Genomic DNA, 22,006 nt, shown 5'->3' on the forward strand with positions numbered 1-22,006 from the left:
CAGCGGCACATTCCAGCCTGGAGTGCCAACCACTCCACGATGCTTGTATTCACTTAACTACGAGTGGACTTGGCTCTATCTGTGATTGTGATCACAACTAGCCTGGGATCAATACCATTTACGGGTTTCTGATCCGGACGGTTGGGAGCGGAAACAACCTACGTCATCTTGTAGTCGGTGCACCTGGTTCGAATGATATCAACGCACTTAATGCGAAATATTCACATGCTTTCAGACTCTTCAATGCAGAGGTATCCAAGGATACTTGGATATCCAGTATCTCACCAATGCAGAGATATTAGTAGTAAAATGTCGACATCTAGTGGTCAACCTCAGAGGAGCGCAAAAATAAAACCTGAGGTGAATCCCAGCCTCGAACCAGATGCCAAGTATGCTCTGTTCCCCGGTGTAACGCCCCACGCCACAGACCCCGACGGAGCGGTTCGGTATTGGGCGCCGATGACCCCCGTGAGTCGCCACCGAGGCGAGCGCTAGCGAGCCGAGTTGCCGCGACGAGCGGTGGGAACGGCGCCCAATCCCACTCAGCCGCGTTACCGAGTTATGTGCCGTTATGGACAGAATAGTAAATATTCAGTCCCTCACTATCCACGCCTACCCCACTATCCACGTCAAAGATAAATGCACAAAAAAGGAGTCACATCATCCGTTCATTAGCTCAGTCAGTAGAGCACGGATGCAACAAACCCACGGTTTGGGTTCGATTCCCCTGAGGGGAATAATATTCAAGGCGAGAGATATCGGCGCATGCGTACTTCAAAGTGCACGGAGAACAGGATACCGTGGATACTCCTCCGTGGATACTCCTCCGTGGATACCCAGTGCATACTCTCTGCATTCAAACGTCTGAGAAATGGTGAAAAAGTCGGATTGAATGCGAAGAGAGCAGTCGAAGCCGGTGGTCCTAGGCGGACTACACTTTGGCCGGAAAGAGTTTTAACCCAAAATAATTGCCCGCGTTCCAAGGGCATGATTTTAGGGCCTACCCAATAAAACCCTTGAAGCGGCGTAGTTTTGCTTAAAGGGAGCACACACTGGACGCGGGCGGCTGCGCTGCGCAGCGCAGCGTCGCGGTATCGACGCACGTGAAGTGCCGCACGGTAACCCCAACTGGATGTGGCGGGCTGCCACACAGCACTTCCATTTCCCCCGTTGGGGAGAACCATGGGAGAACATGTTCACCGCGCAGCAACGCTGGAAAAATAGAACAACGGTGTATCGGCGTGTCTGACGCCGCCGGCGTGGGTTAGTTCATTGAAAAATAATGGGGCCGTATGTTTTGACGCGCCGCTTCCGCGCTGCCTCCGCATCCGGTGTGTGTTCCCCTTTATTTTTGGAAAAGTTTGTTTGGTATATCCATCTTTTAGTCCAACACGTAGCGACCGGCAAGACTACACTTCTCTAGCATTTAAATAGGGATTTGGGGAACAAACAGGGTGGACCAAAACAAAGCGCCACCGCTTCTTCTGCCCATTTCCAGTTTAGGCCACAACTAGACCAGATCAAACGGCCCATTTAAAACGAATACCGGGCTTTCCTCAAAGGTGGACAGTCTGGTGACACAAGGTTAGATTGCAGATTAGCCTTGCCTGTAGCCTTCCAAACCTACTGTACACTGGGTTGGTTTGAACATTTGTTGTTGCCTCAAGCAACTACAGTATTTACTTCTATTCTATTATCTACCCTGTGATAAGTATTTGCATCAAAATGTAGTTAAAGTAGTTACATTACAACACTGCCGATCTCGCGTCTTATTTTGCCATCGTATACAAAACATGTTTTGTGAAGGTCCGAACAGCACGGTGAGTTGACTGGGAACAGGACGAGAGAAAAGACTTCACCTGGCAAAACTCTTAAGGGGAGAACCCGAAGCCAGTGGATGATTCTCGTTTTGACGGACTTGTCGCTTTAAGAATGGAATAAATGGGTGGGAAGGCTTTGGGGGGGAGAGTCATGCCTCTCTGAAAGAAAGAAATACCTCAGCTGGTCAGTCAGAGAGAGAACAAAATAAAGCACAATATATCTCCTGTCAACAGCAGCACCCAACTCCATTTTCTCTTGAGCAGAAATTAAGGGACTTAAAACAAGCCTTTAAACAAGCCTTCTGACAATTCAATTATTTGTACTTTTAAGTTAGCTGTGTGTGTGTGTGTGTGCGTGCGTGCGTGCGTGCGCGCGCATGTATGCTTTCTGTAAGATGTTCCCTCAAAGCTCTTTTCTCCTCAGAGGCATTCCTGAGCTTTGTTTTAGACCACTGAAGAGACTTTCAAAACACACATACATCGCACACGTACACACACACGCACGCACGCACGCACGCACGCACGCACGCGCCTGCTACTATGGAGAGTTATCAGGATTGTCCAGGCAGAGTGGGTTAAGGTTTGAGTTAAATTACCTTCAGTAATTAACTGGAGCTTCCTGCAGCATTCTGTCCACACACCCCCCCCCCCCCCCCCCCCCCAACACCCGCGTACTATGGAAAGATACACACACAGACACACACAGAAGCATGGAATATACAGTACGCGTGGCGTGCATGCCCACACACAAGAGCAGCCTGGGCATATGCGTGTAGAACGCACGGGATGACCACCATTTTCTTCCATCTCCATATTGTATTAAGCAACGGCTAGAGATGCCTTCCTTTCCTTCACCATCATCCAGCCCTAACAGAGTAGAACTGCCTTTGGCTATGAGTCACCAGGTAGCAGACAATATTGTACAAGTCCCTCTGATCCGAGTCCAAGTCGAGTAGCAAGTCATTTGGTCCAAGTCTCAAGCAAGTCTCTGTTGTGGGCAAGTCAAGTCAAGTCGAGTCGAGTCACAAGGTTATGTCAAGTCAAGTCGAGTCACAAGGTTATGTCAAGTCAAGTCGAGTCACAAGGTTATGTCGAGTCGTGTCGAGTCACAAGGTTGTCAAGTCAAGTCGAGTCACAAGGTTATGTCGAGTCGTGTCGAGTCACAAGGTTGTCAAGTCAAGTCGAGTCACAAGGTTATGTCGAGTCGTGTCGAGTCACAAGGTTGTCAAGTCAAGTCGAGTCGAGTCACAAGGTTGTCAAGTCAAGTCGAGTCGAGTCACAAGGTTATGTCGAGTCGTGTCGAGTCACAAGGTTGTCAAGTCAAGTCGAGTCAGCGTAGCGTTGACGTTAACGACCGCCCTGCCGGTCATATTAGAATGATATCCGCATGAAAAAAAATGAAAAAAAAAAAGCCTACAATGACAAAACAACATGATGCTACAAGTCGTCCGAGTCAGTGTGTCTCAAGTCGAGTCTGGAGTCATTGTCTTCCAAGTCGAGTCGAGTCTCAAGTTTTTTGCCCTCAAGTCGTCAAATTTGCGACTCGAGTCCGACTCGAGTGGAGTCTCCATGACTGCCAGGTACATCCCGTTTCCAAAAAGGAGCCCCAACTGAGATGGAGAGATTATGTTTATTTGAATGGGCTTCCTTGTGTTGTGGACCGAAGACTCACCTTTTCAGACTCCACCTAAACCCTTAGCACTACAGAAAAAAAAAAATCAATGACCATACAATACATGAAGCTAGTTAGCATTTGTTTTTGTTTTTAGGTTTTTAAGAACTTTGATTATATTGTGTGTTTTTTCTAGATAGATATACATTTGCATTTGTTATATTGTTGATGATGTACTGACATATTATCTTGTTTATTATTGTGATGTTATCTGCTTATTGTAAGTCGCTTTGGATTAAAAGCGTCTGCTAAATGCCTAAACTGTAACTGTAAACTGTGTGTTTAGAAAGGCTACAATAATGACTCTTTGATTTAGACTGAAAAAGAAAAACATTGACATACAGTATGGAGGTTTACTGTTAACTCAACAGTTGCTTTTTTATGGGAAAACAATCTGCCTCTATTATAGATCATCTTTCTTTCTTTGGATATATTTTAGGAATGTTTTGTTAAAGGAGTAGTTCACCCCCAAAATGACTTTTTTTCTATTGATTAGTCACGCCATGGAGACTAGAGTTCAATCATTTTTTTGGGTTTTTGTCACATTCCTAAGACAAAAATGTGATAACAATAAATTTACCCCCATTCATTCCGGATGGTGACCCGTTTCGAAACGGGTCACCATCCGGAATCAATGGGGGTAAATTTACTCGAATCAAATTTTTGTCTTAGGAATGTGACAAAAACCAAAAAATATTATTGAACTCTACTCTCCATGGCATGACTAATCAATAGAAAAAAAGTCATTTTGGGGGTGAACTACTCCTTTAACATACTGAGGCTCTGTTTAAGAAACACAGGATAAGATGTTGATTTCCTTTGTGCAGACCCTATTATTATAACGCAGAGGTGTTAGGGAATTTAAACTCTTTACACCAGTGGTTCTCAACCTGTGGGTCTGGACCCCCAAGGGGGTCTCCAAATTATTTTGAGGTTCCCCAGTTCAAATATGATTATTTTGGGGGTCGCGGCCTGAAAAGGTTGAGAACCACTCAAGTCAAGTCGTGAGGGTTAATAAATTAAACTCGTGTAAAACGGACCTCACAGGTATACGCATTAGTACACCCTAAGAGTAAAGTTACCAGTCATGTTTTTAGCGTGTAGGCCTACTGCTGTGCTCTCGGTGGCTATCTCCAGACGATGCTTTAACAGGTAACCTAATGTAAAAGAAATATATAATAATACAAAAAGCCCAGGTGATAAACCAACATGACTGCCCTCATATCCACACGGACACTATCTTTGCCTTGCCCCTGCTTGTATCAGCCCCCTTGCTTCCCACTCTCCCTGGGTACCGCTTATAAATAAAAAAGGCGGTGCGGAACGGCGAATCGCAAAGGTAATCATCTGGCTGTGACCAGCCGCCGGCTCCATTTGTAGGGGAGAGAGAGAGAGAGAGAGAGAGAGAGAGAGAGAGGGGAGCGATGGTAGGAAGAGGAAGAGGGGAAATATATATCTCACATAGCCCGCATCACAAAGGAAGACTGAGGTGGAAACTTCCTACAACTTTAACCCATTCAAAACGGGTACGCACAATGTGTAAAATTATTTTATGCTTTAACTATTGAAAAATAGCAGATATACAAGCTCACAGCGCGGCACCGAGTGCCGCGCTGCGAGCTTGTAGATCTGCTATTTTTGAAAAATCTTGAAAATTAGAATTTTGACCCGATTCTATAAGTGTCTTTTGAATCCTTCTAAGGTTTTTTTGAAAAACCTATGTTTCTACGTCAGCAATCTGGCTATAGCCATCGTCAAAGAAAAGGTCCTTTTAACTTAACTGGAGCTCAGTTAGTCTGTTCTTGAGAGACTACTATGTCAGTGGTTCTCAAACCTTTTCATGTGAAGGACCCCCAAAATGATATTTATTTGGCCACGGACCCCCCATCTCAAAATATTTAGTTCCAGGGACCACCCAGAAGCAAAATTTGAGTTACAAACGTTCGCTTTGAAAATACATGTATTCAAAGATTTGCACAAATTTTCACGACTTTTTCAAAAATAGCAGATCTACAAGCTTGCAGCGCGGCACTCTGTGCCGCGCTGTGAGCTTGTATATCTGCTATTGCTCACTGGTTAAAGCATTCAATAATTCTAGGCCTAAATGGGTTAATGATTTCCAACCTCAACCCCTCACTGTGTAACTCCACACAAACGCGCACGCACGCACGCACACGCACACACACACACACACACACACACACACACACACACAGTATTGGGACCTAAGATCTGCCATATATATACCATGCTGCCCCCCCCCCCCCAACACACACACACACACACACACACACACACACACACACACACACACACACACACACACACACACACACACACACACACACACACACACACACACACACACACACACACACACACACACACACAGAACCGCGTACCGTATACACACATCCAACCAGACACACATACTGGCTAACAACGAACACCCCCCCCCCCCCCCCCCCCCCCACACACACACACACTCCATTAACACCATAACCTTTTCAATCAGATTTTCTATCATAGGTCATAATGACTTTATGGTTGCCTTGCTGATATAATACAAACGTGGTTGAAAACATGGCGCGGCCACCAAATACAGATAACATAGTGTAGTGTAATAATGACCCCAATTTGATATGCATTAGGCCACGGACCCCCCCTTGCTGATAAGATTTGTTTATCTCCGGGGACTCGAATAACATTTTTATTGTTAGGACGTGATTTGGTCCGATATGGTCTGTCATTTGGTCCAGAATTCCTCTGTCATTGGCAATTCCTAGATAAAGGGCAACACCGCCAGATCTGTGAACAGCTTCCAACCAGCTCCTATCAGACTGTTTAACAAGGCCTGACCACCGCCTGTCACCAGGCAGGCCATGGTCTTTACTCGTGGACAGTACCATGTGCATTTTTAGGGCAGGGGCCAATTCTGATATCTTCACAAATTGGTACCACCCAAGGTGACTGTAAGTTTTTTACATTTTTGACTTCATACATGTCTCTAGTTTACATTTTGGTAATGATACCCTTTCTGAGACCCAGCTTAATTGATGTTATCAGCCGCTAGAGTCGGTGTCCCATTAACTTTACATTTAGGGGGAAAAAAGCAAAAATTAAACTGCTTTAAGTAGCATATGAGGGGTCAAACTACAGGGTTTTCATGATTCTGAATCCATTGCAAGCATTTGTTTTGCACGAAAAACTTTCCTTGGGCTAAAATAGCCCCCACAAAAGTGTGAAAAGTGATGACTCATCACTTTCCATCACTAAACCATAGTCTTGTGGGTCCGTTTGTAGCCCAAGGATTGTTTTTCGTGCAAAACATATGCTTGCAATGGATTCAGAATCATGAAAACCCCCTAGTTTAAATTATCGCCCTGTGTATGGGGATTACCATTCTATGTGAACCAATGCTTTGTAGTGTTGCCCGATCCCGATCACGTGATCGGATTGGCCGCCGATATGGCCGTTTTTATAGATCGGAGATCGGGGGGGAAAAAAAATCGATTTTTTTTTTTTTTTTTTTTTTTTTTTATATTTTCTGGGAGTACTGAAAGTTACAGGTAAGGTGAATGCGATATGAAATGTAAGCTTACCATAATCACAGTAATCCTTAATCATTTTCAATCATATTCAAGGGCTTTTGGAGAAATGAGACAGACAGAGCACTGCAGAGGGAAGGTGATTGTGTCAGACTCTGTGTACAGCTGGCAGCTGATGCCAATAAGTAGTAATTGGCCCCTTGCTAATGGATCAAAGGAAGGCAATTATGTCTCTCTGCACTGTCAACTAGCTCAGTGGTTCTCAACCTGTGGGTCGGGACCCCCAGGGGGGTCCTCAAATTATTTTGGGGGGGTCCCCAGATGATTAACTTAATGTGCAACATTGTTTTCTCTCTCAACAGTAAACAAATCAACATAAAGTTTAAGTGTATAGAGGGTATCTGCACATTTCGAAAGTGAAAAATTAAGGACTTTTTAATACCTCTAAAATGACAAATTAAACATTGGCCAAATTGTCAAATATTAAAGCCAATGGAAGGAGAAAAACGCCCGCACACTGTTCATATGCTCCAAAAACTTACTTTTATTATAGGCAACTGGCTGCAACGTTTCGACTTTACGTCTTCATCAGGCAAAAGTTTTGCCTGATGAAGACGTAAAGTCGAAACGTTGCAGCCAGTTGCCTATAATAAAAGTAAGTTTTTGGAGCATATGAACAGTGTGCGGGCGTTTTTCTCCTTCCATTATCTGATACCTTGATGTCCAGCACCTGGCCTGAATATAGGCTTGAGATGTGCACACAATCTTGTCTATGAAATATTAAAGCCAGAAATTGTGAAAATAGCCGATCTACATGCTCACAACTCCTCGCGTTGCGAGGCGTTGTGAGCATGTAGATCTGCTATTTTCACAATAGAACCGTGTTATACAAAATATACTTCCTCAACTCTTCAGGGTCGGGGGTCCCCAGTTAAAATATGATTATTTTGGGGGTCACGGCCTGAAAAGGTTGAGAACCAAGTGATAGAATGAATAGAATTTTTTTTTCTTCTTAATGCCTTGCCAAAAGATCGGATCGGGAAAGATCGGGATCGAATCGGAAGCAATAATATTTGATCGGTATCGGATCGGGAGCAAAAAAACCCTGATCGGGGCATCCCTAATGCTTTGATTACTCTTTTGCACCTTAAAGGACAACTTTGTTTTTGTTTTTTTACAACAAGGGTTCATATTTTAGATATAACTTTTAGATTTACAGTACTTCTATCGTTTTAGCAATTTTGATTTCAGTGGGTGGGGGCATTTTTACACAATAAGCTGGTGATTTCTTTATTATTATTTACAGTAACACTACTAGCCCCCACTAGCCCCCACAAGTCACATCTGCCCATGAAAGATTGCGGTACATCTTGGGAATGAGCTTATCGTGTCTAAAAATACATATTTAGCCACATGCATAAATGCTCATATTTTGGGCCAGTCAAAATGGTGGTCCAGTCAAAAGTTCCAGCCCGCTGGCCCGAGTTTGCGTATCACTGGTGTACTGTAATGGTATAGTACTGTATGGTAGTAACCAGTAGTAGCCTACTACATGGTAGTGTAGTGAAGTGATGCTATAGTGGAAGAGGGCAGACAAGCTTGAAAGCAGGAGATCTAAATTGAATCTCTGCTCCTCCATGGGGGGGCTGGATTGGGAGAATAGGAGAAGGATGAGGGGGGTGGGGGAGAGGGCTGGACAGGAGGAGGAAAGATGGGAACGGCGGAATCGGAGGCAGGGGAGATGGGGGGGCTTGAAAGAGGTCTGGCTGCTGACGCAACGCGTGGTTGCAGGCAAGATACGACGAGCCCAGACACACGCACGCACGCACACACACATGACACAAATCCTTAGACTCAGACATGCATATCGCCACTGTCGGGCAGAAACCTCGTATCTCCAAGTTTCAAATGTGTACTTCTTTCACAAAGTAATGACTTGCTTCTTCATACAAAGGCCGTCGCACGAAGGTAGTGAAAACAGCAGATCCACAAGCACACAACGCCTCGCGGTGCGAGGCGTTGTGTGCTTGTAGATCGGCTGTTTTCACTAGTTTAGATCGTTTTTAAAATGATGAATACAAAACCAACGGGTTTGGACATACAAGGTTTCCACCGGACGACGACGATATAGTGCATGTACGCACGCACACACTCGCACACCATACAGAAATCTCCCACACACATATGAGCAACAGATAAGAGCAGCAGCAGATTAAATCAGTGGAGGGGAAGTAAGGACAAGAGAAGAGAGAGAGAGAGAGAGAGGAGAATAGGGGAGAGAGGAGACAGAGAAAGAGGATCAAAAAGGAGACTAAAAGGAGGATAAAAGGGCAGCGAGAAAGAGAGAGCGAGTTTAACATTTCTTTGTATTATTTTGTTTAATGTTCGGTTCGTTTCATGTTTGGCATAATTATTTGGCAATGCAAACATATGTTTTCTCATGTAAAATAAAGCCCCTTTGAATTGAGAGAGAGAGAGAGAGAGAGAGAGAGAGAGAGGAGGAGGACAGTCGCGTCACTTGAGAAAAAGCTAAGGTATGGCAACATGACTAGTGTCTTGCACCCGCGCCAGTCATGTTGCCATACCTTAGCAACAGGCACGATGAAGTACAATTTGTTTCCCCCCCCTGTAGCCTAGGTATGGCATCTGCCATAGCTTGCCATACCCAATTGACGCCTCTGAAGGAGGATCAACAGCTAGATAGAAGGCGTAGCAGATAAAGAGAGAGAGCGTGGTGGAGGGAGAAAGATATCCAGATAGAGAGAGAGGGAGAGATAACGTCACTGTCGGGCAGAAAGCTTGTATCTCCAAGTTTCAAATGTGTGCCTTTTTCCTCGTCAAGTAAAGCCCTGCTTCATAATGTGAGACTGTCGCACAAAACTAGTGAAAATAGCCACAACGCTGTGTGCGTTGTGTGCTTGTAGATCGGCTATTTTCACTAGTTTAGATCATTTGTAAAAGGATAAATACAAAACGAACAGTTTTGGACATACAAGGTTTCCACCCAACAACGACGATAAGCAGATATACTGTAGAGGAGACGAGGGAACTGGATAGCTAGAGAGAAGGTGGGCCAGATAGAGAGAGAGAGAGAGAGAGAGAGAGAAGAGGAGAGAGAGAGAGAGAGAAGAGGAGAGAGTGAGCACAGCTATGAGGAGAGATACAGATCACAGATCGTTGTGGAAACCTTGTATGTCCAAAACCGCTCGTTTTGCATTTATCATTTTAAAAATGATAATTTAGACCTAAATTAGCCGATCTACAAGCACACAACGCCTCGCACCTCGAGGTATTTATAGGATGAGGCAGGGTTTTCATTTACAAATAAACGTGCAAATTACTGTAGAAACTTTGGAGATACGAGGTTTCTGCGGGAAGGTTACGACTCGATACAGGAGATAGGAGCATCTCAGTGATCTACTCTTGCTCTAGCGTGGGGCGTCAGATAAGCAGCGTTCTACCCAGGGGGGTCTTGCAGGTTTTGCTGCTAGTATAACCTTGCAGTTGGAGAAGTCAGAGCCCCAGAGATGCATGGGCCCTGTCACTGTCCCGGGACAGGGGACAGTGTTCCACTACATCAGTAGTGGAACGGAATCCCTCTACTCATCATATAGAGGAGAAAATAAATGAATAAACTTAACCCATTTAGGCCTAGGAATATTGAATGCTTTAACTATTGAAAAACAGCAGATATACAAGCTCACAGCGCGGCACCGAGTGCCGCGCGCTGCGAGCTTGTAGATCTGCTATTTTTGAAAAAGTCGTGAAAATGTGTGCAAATCTTTGAATATGTGTATTTTTAGAGCGAACTTTTTTAACTCAAATTTTGCTTCTGGGTGGTCCTTGGAACTATAATATTTTGAGATATGAATATTTTTTTAACATGGGTCCTTCACATGAAAAGGTTTGAGAACCACTGACGTAGTAGTCACTCCAGAACAGACAAACTGAACTGTTAACTGTTAAGTGAAAAGGACCTTTTCTTTGACGATGGCTATAGCCAGATTGCTGACATAGAAACATAGGTTTTTCAAAAAAACCTTAGAAGGATTCAAAAGACACTTATAGAATCGGGTCAAAATTCAAATTGTCATGATTTTTCAAAAATAGCAGATCTACAAGCTTGCAGCGCGGCACTCGGTGCCGCGCTGTGAGCTTGTATATCTGCTATTTTTCAATAGTTAAAGCATAAAATAATGATACACAATAATGTGTACCCGGCCTTGCAGGTTGTGCTGCTAGTATAACCTTGCGGTTGGGGAGGCCAGAGCCCCAGAGATGCATGGGCCCTGTCACTGTCCCGGGGCCCCCAGCGCCCCATGCCCAAACAGGCCCATAATTCTACGGTGCATCTGCATTCCGGGGGTCATCCATCACATACAGTCATGGGTGTTAAGCGGGCCCTACGGCTCTGCGCAGACTGCAGAGCGCTCTGTGGCCATTTTCTATAGGATCGGCCATGATGCCTATTAATCCTGTGGTTCTGCAAACTTTTTAGCTCGAGACCCAAAAGAGAAGTTTGCCCAGGACACAAACTAGTGAAAATGGCAGATCTACAAGCTCACAACGTGGCTAATCGTCTATTTTCACTACTTCTTAATTATTATTGTTTTTTTAATTCATGGAATGTCTTAGATTTGTTTGTTTGTTTGCTCTAAAGTTGATAAAATTCATCCAAATAGTTTATTTCGTAAAAAAAAAAACTTTTTGGGGGAGGGGAAAATCTTTTGAAATATATATACTTTTCTTTATGTAGGAAAAGTACATGTGATTTTTACTGGAGCCGTGACCCTTAAAAATTGGTCCGTGACCCACATATGGTTCCCAACCCACTGTTTGGGAAACAGTGATTTAGTCTACTGTGCTGCATCTTGAGCTCTACTGATGTCGTTATCAATCAGTCAATCATCAGAGTTTGGGTGGCATAAGCTACCTTGCCGTGATGTAATTCAAAACGTTTGTCAAGATGTCATCAATAGCCTCGCTCTCTTGATGAGAAATCGGTGTTCTAAAATTGTCTCCCCGTGTCTTCCATTGCACGGTGAAACCGGGTCTCCTGAACCTTAACCCCTGTGGTATGGGCACACATCAACCGGGCCGTCATCTAAACTGCCATCTCTTTTGCCCCTTGTTGGTCTTATCTGTATATCATCTGTACAGGTCCTGCTCACGTCACTGTTTTATTGTATCCAGGGACGTGCTGGGCCCCTGATTCAGCCCGGGAAAAAGAGTTGGAGAGGCCCTCATTGCGCGCTACAGTGAGAGATCTCTCTCTATAGCGCTGCTGCTACTCAAAGATTTGTTGAAGCCAGCGGGCCAATTACATGAGTTATATTTTGTCGTTGTCGGGTGGAAACCTTGTATGTCCAAAACCGTTGGTTTTGTATTTATCATTTTAAAAATGATTTAAACTAGTGAAAACAGCCGATCTACAAGCCCACAACGCCACGCACCGCGAGGCGTTGTGTGCTTGTAGATCTGCTGTTTTCACTACTTTTGTGCGACAGCCTTGTATGATGAAGCAGGGCTTTGCTTTGCGAAAAAATCTACAAATTTGAAACTTGGAGATACGAGGTTTCTGCCCGACAGTGACGATTTACTTTGTTGGCCGCCCAGCCCCCAAAATGGAACGAAGGCAGACATTTTATTTTTTTCCTAATGGCCGGCCTGGACCGGCCGGGAATGAACCGGCCGTTCTGGAGTTGTCCCACTTTTCCCAATGGCCAGCACGTCCCTGATTGTATCGATTCAGATACAGTGGAGAGAGACAGGAAGGCATGACAGGCAACACAGGTCTCCAGTTGGGAATCGAACCACAGAAGTTTCAGTTATATACCCTTGCCTTCTAACCGAATGAGCCACCGAGTCTGGCCTTCTCACATTACTTCTTCTACCATTCATGAACTAAATTCTACTTCAAAGAGGTGCCATACGTCTATTTCTAAATCTACAGTGATATTTCAATGAGCGGAAAATAGAATGCTGCCGAATGTCTTATTTCTAAATCAACAGTAATACATCAGTAGTGGAACGGAATCCCTCTACTCATCATATAGAAGAGAAAATGAATGAATAAACTTAAAGCCAGCGCCACTCTTGACACCATTCCTACCTCTAATGCACTCTGTCACATCACCTCTTTTCAACCGCGCTGAAAACTCTTTCTAACTCAACATTACCTCAGTACTTTCTGCCATTAAAGCACTCTATTATGACACCCAACTAAAAAAAACTCTTCTCCAAGTTCACTCATTCCAAACTCCTGGAATACTTCAGCCTCCTCGGCGTCTTACTTACAGTTATGTTCCAAAGTAGTCAGCAGAGTTCAGCTATAACGCGCCCATTAGAATGCACAGCCTCCGTCTCCGTACGTACCTGGCTCTAACAAGCAGCATTAGCGCTATCACTCATCTGCAGACCATTTCCATCAAGCACGTCCTGAGCTTCACACGCGGGGCTGCGCTGACCCTTCTCATTAAGTCATTCAGAACGGGTACACATTTTGTGTACCATTATTTTATGCTTTAACTATTGAAAAATAGCAGATATACAAGCTCACAGCGCGGCACCGAGTGCCGCGCTGCGAGCTTGTAGATCTGCTATTTTTGAAAAATCTTGAAAATTCGAATTTTGACCCGATTCTATAAGTGTCTTTTGAATCCTTCTAAGGTTTTAAAAAAAAAACCTATGTTTCTATGTCAGCAACCTGGCTAGCCATCGTCAAAGAAAAGGTCCTTTTCACTTAAATGGAGCTCAGTTAGTCTGTTCTTGAGAGACTACTATGTCAGTGGTTCTCAAACCTTTTCATGTGAAGGACACCCAAACTGATATGTATTTGTCCACGGACCGTCGGACCCGCATCTCAAAATATCTAGTTCCAGGGACCACCCAAGAGCAAAATTCGAGTTACAAACCTTCGCTTTGAAAAGACATATATTCAACGATTTGCACACATTTTCACGACTTTTTTCAAAAAATAGCAGATCCTGCGTGTGATCAGATATCTGCTATTTTTCATTGGTTAGAGCAGTCAATAAGTCTAGGCCTAAATGGGTTAAGTCGTGCTAGACTTCGCCACTAGACTTCAAACTCCCCGCGCTAAGTGAGCTTCAGTCCGGGCTCTCCCCGGCTGTCAATGAAAACCTAATGGAATCACCTCGAGAGGGGTTCAACCCCCCCCCCCCCCCGCCCCACAAGGAAAGGAATCCTGCGTGTGAGGATTATGGAATATTTTACTGTAGTCGAGCAGCAACGTGGATATTTTCATTCGCGTTCGGCTCAAAAACAAAAGCCTGGGCTAACCTGCTGAGATCTCTGGCATAGGAAGTGCCATAGCAACCTTCCATTTCCCCCAACCAACCAGAGAGAAGGGGGCTCAAAGCTGTGGCGTGAATCAAAACAGCATCCCGGTTTCGACAATGGAACAAGGGGGTAGCGCTTGTTTTCGGTGGAGATGACGGAGGCACGCCGGCATTATATTATGAACGCAATCTGATCTAGCAATCATGACATAGGCTATTTATTATAATCACTAATTCACTATGAAGTGTCTTTAATTATAATTAAAGTAAAAATAGTCAAATAAAATCAAGGACAAATTGTTCTGCCCACAACCTTATCAAACCAAAATGCCTAAACTACTGTAAATGTAGGCCTATTATAACTATGATAATGGTTCTTAACTAGTCCCAATTATTAAGTACTAGAAGCTCGGCCGCCCGAGCGTCTAGTCGGCGCCCTGGCCAACTCGGGAACAATGTAAATAGGGGATGAATGCCCCGCCCTTTAATGCAAACCCCATTATACCTGTTGTCATAGGATCTGTTTTGACCATCTGTTTGCGTGTGTCCATTTATGCCCATGGCTTGTGAGATGCGTCGGTTATCTCCGCCGCCCTTCGGGCGGCCGAGCGTCTAGTCGGCGCCCTGGCCAACTCGGGAACAATGTAAATAGGGGATGAATGCCCCGCCCTTTAATGCAAACCCCATTATACCTGTTGTCATAGGATCTGTTTCGACCATCTGTTTGCGTGTGTCCATTTATGCCCATGGCTTGTGAGATGCGTCGGTTATCTCCATATATAGAGATTCAACACGTGCAAAGTACAGGAGTGATGTCAGAATGAGTCAGCAGAAGTGATGTCAGAATGCCCATATGGCCATATAAGGAGATCTCTGTATCTGTGTCCCCTTTATGCCCATATACGGAGATTGCGTCCATTTTATGTCACAATGAGTCAGCGCTTGCGCCGATACGTCCATTTATGCCCATATATGGAGATGTGCGGCCGAGCGTCTAGTCGGCGCCCTAGCCAACTCGGGAACAATGTAAATATGCCCATATATGGAGATCTCTGTAGGACCCGTTATGCCCATATATGGAGATGCGCGGCCAAGCGGGCCGAGCGTCTAGTCGGCGCCCTAGCCAACTCGGGAACAATGTAAATATGCCCATATATGGAGATCTCTGTAGGACCCGTTTTGACCATCTGTTTGCCTGTTCGTCTTTGAGTCAGCAGAAGTGATGTCAGAATGCCCATATGCCCATATATGGAGATTTCTGTATCTTATGCCCATATACAGAGATTGCGTCCATTGTATGTCACAATGAGTCAGCGCTTGCGGCGATACGTCCATTTATGCCCATATGGAGATGGGCGGCCGAGCGTCTAGTCGGCGCCCTGGCCAACTCGGGAACAATGTAAATATGCCTGTGTTGTCATAGGAGTGTGGGGTCATACCTGTTGTCATAGGACCCGTTTTGACCATGGAGATCTCTGCACACACAGTACCGGTTGCGGAAAAACTCTGATGTCAGACATCAGCTCCCCATTCGGGGATTCATTTTATGCCCATATCTGGAGAACGCGCGTGCCGGTGGGAAGAACGGTTCTCGAGATTCACATACATACACACACATTCACAGAGATTTTTTGTTGACTTATGTGGCGTACGTGATGTCAGAGCCTTTTATGAAATGATGTCACAATGAGTCAGCGCTTGCGCCGATTTCCTCCGGAACAGTCTGATGCGCCGTTTCGGAAAAAACGCGCGTCGGGTCGGGTCGAGGCCGGGCACTGCACTCCGCGCCGCGGCGGAGAACGCGCGTGCCGAATCTGAAGCCGGTGGGACAAACGGTTCTCGAGATACGCGGATTACATACACGCAGACACGCAGAGACTTCTCGCATTTATAGATAGAGAGAGAGAGAGAGAGAGAGAGAGAGAGAGAGAGAGAGAGAGAGGGGAGAGAGAGAGAGAGAGAGAGAGACAGAGAGAGAGAGAGAGAGAGAGAGGGGAGAGAGAGAGAGAGAGAGAGACAGAGAGAGAGAGACAGAGAGAGAGAGAGAGAGAGAGACAGAGAGAAGGTAGTACCGTAGGTACTGTACCGTGGGGTTGACAACAAGGACGTCAAGGAGAGAACAAAGGTCACGCTCACCTTGACGTTTCCACCAATCAGGTCAGGCGGCTCCTCGTCCGTCTCCAAGGCAACGTTGATGGTGGCGAAGGGCCTGCTGGCCATCTGCTGCATCTCCCTCAGCAGTTGCTGCAAGAAGGGGGGGTGGGGGGCAGAGGGTTAGTGACAGGTTAACACACACTCTAATGCAGGGGTCTTCAACGTTTTCAGGCCGGGGACCCCCAAACTGATGGGGAGATGGAGCAGGGACCCCCTACCACCTCGTAGGGTGGGGGGGGTCGGGGCTACAACATATTTACATAGTAATCATGTATTCAAGCTATTCAAAATGGAAAGAATCATGATTTATTTAACATAAATGTGAAAAATGAAAAAAAAAAAAAAAAAACATTTTTTTGAAATCTTTTTTTTTATTTTTTATTATTAAGCAATAATTTCGCGGACCCCCTGCAGTACCTCCGCGGACCCCCTAGGGGTCGCGGACCCCCTGTTGAAGACCCCTGTCTAATGGACTCTCCAGGAAAATCCTCAGTGTCCGTTTAACTCGGTGCTTCTCAAAACCTTTTCATGTCAGGGACCCCCAAATTGACACCAATTAGCCCGCCAATGGGGGGTCCTTAGCCTAAAAAATGCATGTCAAACTGGGTGTCCTTGAACTTAACTCATTCGTAGCCGATCCCGAGAATACTCGTGAAAAATACTCGAGTATTTAGAGTGCCGATCCCGCGAATACTCTCGGAATATACTGTATTTACAGTAAAGCTGGCAATGGCTACGTACCGTCCGTTGGAAAGTGCTGGCACGGGTGGACTCGCCGATTCATCATCATCGCGCATCCACGTGCACCTAATAGTGATCCCTTAACATGGAAGCCAACGGTCTCTCTCATCTTTGATGTCCAAAAAACACTTTTGATGCCAAGGATGGCATTGGATTCTCGCTAAAATAGTACAAGCTGAAAGGCATCGATCCGCCATTACTGTGTACACAAGACTTCCGGGTAAAAAAAAAAGGGTCGTCAAAAAGGAATTGTTTGCACAATCTACTTCCGACCTTCAAAATAAGAGACGGGCTGCGGACGGAGCCTGCGAACGGAGCCTGCGAACGGCAGCTTGGACATTTTAACCCGCTCATGAGCACTAAATGAGTTAAAATGGTTGAAAATAACCGCTAGAGCCGTAAGAACCTTCTCTTATGGGGGTCCCTGGCTATATCTGTATCCATTTAATGGTATTTCTATATCTGGGATCTCAATTTATATTGTAAAATCAATGGTAATTTAACTCAGAGTGTACAAATGGAACCAAATGGAACCGTTAGGGTCCATTTGTACACTCTTTGAGTTACAGACCCATAAAGGTCCATTTGTTTCCCATCTGTCATTTAGCTGGGGACAGCTGACAGATTTTTCTTCTACACCAAAACTCTTCAGCAGAAATAGCTGATCTACAAGCTCAAAACGTGGTTTGTGCTTGTAGAGCTACCATTTATGGCTAATGTTCCCCCCCAGAATATGGATGCTGGAGTGGCTGAGGTTCCATTTGTACACATTGTACAATATCTTAAATTAAAATACAGATACAGCACTCAGCAGATGATGAGACCAATGTGTCACACAAACATACAAGAAACATTACAAGAGGAGATTTCAATTCTGGAGCATGTTATTTTTCCTTTAGAATTTACCCATATTTGTCTTATGGGTTTGTGTTATCAGATCATTGTGTGCGCTCCGCTCCCTCTGGTGTTGTGTCTGTGGGTGCGCTAACCTTTTGGAGATGTTTGGTCAGATATGCGGGTACTGAGGGGATGGAGGGCAGATTTGCATTGACTATTTTGAAAGCCAATCACATTTTTAGTTGTTTAACCCTGCCTTCAACGCTGAACCAACTTAGGCTAGCAAAATGTGTGGGAGAAACATGCGTCATGGGCCCCAGGTCGAAGTAGCCAAATCAGTTTGTTTTGGGAGGTTTGGAGCTTTGTCTTTTCTTTTATGTTGGAGTACCATGAGGTACAAGCGTAGTCAAAGTGGGACTGAATGAGGGCCCCGGCTAGAGTCCTGAGGGCACTTTTGTGGACAAAAGTGGAGATTCTGCCCAGGAATCTTTGATTTACTTTTTTGATCACCATTGTTGCCATGCTATCCCCAGACAGGTTATATAAATAACTACTTTTATATTTTCAGGTACAGTGGAAGTTTAAACTCCAGACACACATTAACACACCAACAGACAAGCTTTCTCAGGGGCACGTTTAATGGTACATTAGCCGCTGAGGGAAGGGGGGAAACCATTGTTTATTCAACCCTTTGCCGACCTCGTCCAAATCTCTAGACTACAATTGACCCCCATTCGAAACAATGGCGAGTGATGAACGCGAGGCTTTTTTGGACGTCACACACATCGCAAATTACATTAATCTTTAAGATTCTTATGTCTGCAGGCTAGTTCTGTCTATTGTCTGGCTTGCCCACCACGACCGCGTGCTCCGCAGTACGCCTACGGAGTAATTTAACCTATTTAGGCCTAGACTTATTGACTGCTTTAACCAGTGAAAAATAGCAGATATACAAGCTCGCAGCGCGGCACCGAGTGCCGCACTGCGAGCTTGTAGATCTGCTATTTTTGAAAAAGTTGTTGAATATACTGTATTTTCAAAGCGAACGTCTGTAACTCAAATTTTGCTTCTGGGTGGTCCCTGGAACTAGATATTTTGAGATGTGGGGTCCGTGGCCAAATAAATATCATTTTGGGGGTCCTTCACATGAAAAGGTTTGAGAACCACTGACATAGTAGTCTCTCAAGAACAGACTAACTGAGCTCCATTTAAGTGAAATGGACCTTTTCTTTGACGATGGCTGGCCAGATTGCTGACATAGAAACATAGGTTTTATCAAAAGAACCTTAGGAGGATTCAAAAGACACTTATAGAATCGTGTCAAAATTCTAATTTTCACGACTTTTAAAAAATAGCAGATCTACAAGCTCGCAGCGCGGCACTCGGTGCCGCGCTGTGAGCTTGTATATCTGCTATTTTTCAATAGTTAAAGCATAAAATAACGATACGCAAAATGTGCACCCGTTCTAAGTGGGTTAACTCTCCGAGAGTAAGAAGAAAGGACCTGTACTTGACTTTAAATCGTTGCTAATGGCGAGGAGCAGAGGAGAATGACAGTAGCGGGTCAACAGACGGCGTTTCTATTCTCCAACCGCGCGCCACTGCCAAGACTCTGCCGGCAGGCTCTCTCACCTCCCCTCCCTCCCTCTCCTCCAAGTAATAATGGACTTTATGTACGTGACAGATGTTGGGGGAAGTATTATAAGTGGTAGTTATTAAAACACGGGCGCACGGGGCATTTCAGACCCATTAAGGATATAAGCGGGATCTATAAACGGTACAGCCACTTGCAGCTGTGAAAGTATTGTTGGGTGACAGGTATGCTGGATAAAAGCAGGTATTTTATGTGCAAAAAAATGAATAAATGAACAAACCAAACTCCTACACGGCCGTTACTCCTAATTAGGCATTTTTAATGCAAAATAAAGCATCTGATCTTTGTTGACATTTCCATTTGGCTTGCGTGGATGCTTTCTCCTTATTAGAGCAACACCCTGCGTTCTAACACTCAAGTCGCACTTTAAAGTGCACTTGTTGCGTGCACTGCACGCACAAGCTGTCAAGTACAGCCACACTTTTCAACTATTCGCTGGTTGTTAAAAAGCTACAGTACAATGAAGCAAATGGGGACAATCAGGTTGTTTCCTACACCGACTCTGACCCTGGTACAGCAATATACTAGGAACTGTGGTTGGTTTATTCTCCTGTTAAACTCAATGTAATCGATGGCTCAGGTTGCCCGCTGAAGTATAAATGACTATAGGCTTCAGTCAGTACATGCCTGACATTCAAATGTACAACCTAGTGTCGGTTTCGTCGACTATGACTAAAAGTAGATCTAAAAGACATGTCATTTTATGTTTGGTTGCGCTCGGGTGTTGCACGCTGAAAATAGCAATCTACAAGCTTGCGGCGTGTTGCGAGTGAAGAAAAAGAAGACAACTCGTTGAACGGGAAGAATGATAAGGCGAGGACTAGAGGACTGTGGTTGGTTTATTCTCCTGCTAAACTCACTTTTTAAAGTTTAAATGACTAGGCCACATGCCTAACATTCCAATGTACAACCTAGTGTTCGACTGAGACCGACGAAAATTTTAGCTTGACTCCCTTTTTTCCACAAAAACTAAATTAAAACCGAAAAGCTTGTAGATCGACGACGCAAGGAGAGGAGAACGAGGAAGGGCGAGCGGTAAGCGAACAAAGGCTGGGGAGCGGGGAGGGGAGGAAGAGGAGCGCAGCGAGAAGAAAAGAGGATGAAGATCAGAGGACGACAAACAGGAGGAGGGCGGAGAAAGCGTGGGTGGGTGGGATCAGGGGCGTCAATTGGGTATGGCAGGGGTATGCAGCTGCCATACCCTGGGTCCAGGGGGGGAAATAAAAGTTACTTTTAAATATAAATCCATCCGTCTATCTGCGCTGGTTATGTTGTTGTTGGTTATTATGTTGTTAAATTACAGTAAAATAACTACAAATGCAAAATGTAACAAAATGGTCACTTCAACAAGGTATTATAATTATATTCTCCACACTTGTATTCTCCCGGTCTTGACAAGACGGTATATTCCCAGGTTCCGCAGGTCAGCTGCACAGGTGCAATGCATTATTGTTAATTGTGGCAAGTTTAGCTGCACTTGAACAACCATTCCAGGCTGCCATATCCAGCCCAAGAAAACATAGAAACAATACTCGTTTTTTTCAGACATTGTGAAAATAGCCGCTCTCTAGCATCTACATGCTCACAACGCCGAGCATGTAGATCTGCTATTTTCACAATAGAACCGTGTTATACAAAATGTGATGCCTCTTTTCCACGAGGACTCCCATCTTTGCCATACCCTAGCTTTTGCTGAACTGACGCCACTGGGTGGGATGAAGCCGAGGAGAAATGACTCAAAAGACGAAGGAAAGATGAAGAAGGGAGGTAAGGACGGGATGAATGACATGGAAGAAGTGACAAGAATGAAAGAGGCAGGAGGAGGAGAGTGGGAAGAGTTTTGAGGGTAGAACTTGGACGGAGAGCAAAGAGAAAGCGGGGGAGAGGAGGAGAGGACATCGAGGATGCGGGGGACGTCTGATGTTCATCGGCGGCTGAGCATAAATAAGAAAACAAACGCTGTCGACTGTCAAGACACACAGAGACCTGGGAAAACCTCATCTACAACACACACACACACACAAACACACCCCCACGCAGTGACAAATCCATTACTTACCGATAAACACCCCTTAAAGAAAACAACAACAACAAGTAAGTCGGGAGTGGCTTATTGTCGGTAACAGCCGGTAACACGCAGGAGTCTGTCCCCGTTACAATGCGCTAGACCCCTGGGAGATGGACTACTGAGGTGGAGCGCCACACTTACCATCAGCTCCCAGTACTTGCCGCACGACTTGCCAAGCCGTGCTACTCATACGCTGAGTTGGCGGTGCCCG

General features: G+C 45.0%; 1 protein-coding gene across 1 annotated transcript in view; it reads right to left on the reverse strand.

Moving 5' to 3' along the window:
- Positions 1–22,006, reverse strand: part of atrn (attractin) — a gene marked incomplete at its 5' end in the record, with an annotated part of 253,285 nt that overhangs the window by 13,177 nt on the left and 218,102 nt on the right. Inside the window, 1 exon segment of the mRNA XM_080750193.1 lies at positions 16,478–16,585. Within this exon segment, the coding sequence (XP_080606319.1) occupies positions 16,478–16,585 (108 nt within the window).

Source organism: Nannobrachium achirus (assembly GCF_963921795.1).
Source record: "Nannobrachium achirus genome assembly, chromosome: 20".
Taxonomy (NCBI): Eukaryota; Metazoa; Chordata; class Actinopteri; order Myctophiformes; family Myctophidae; genus Nannobrachium; species Nannobrachium achirus.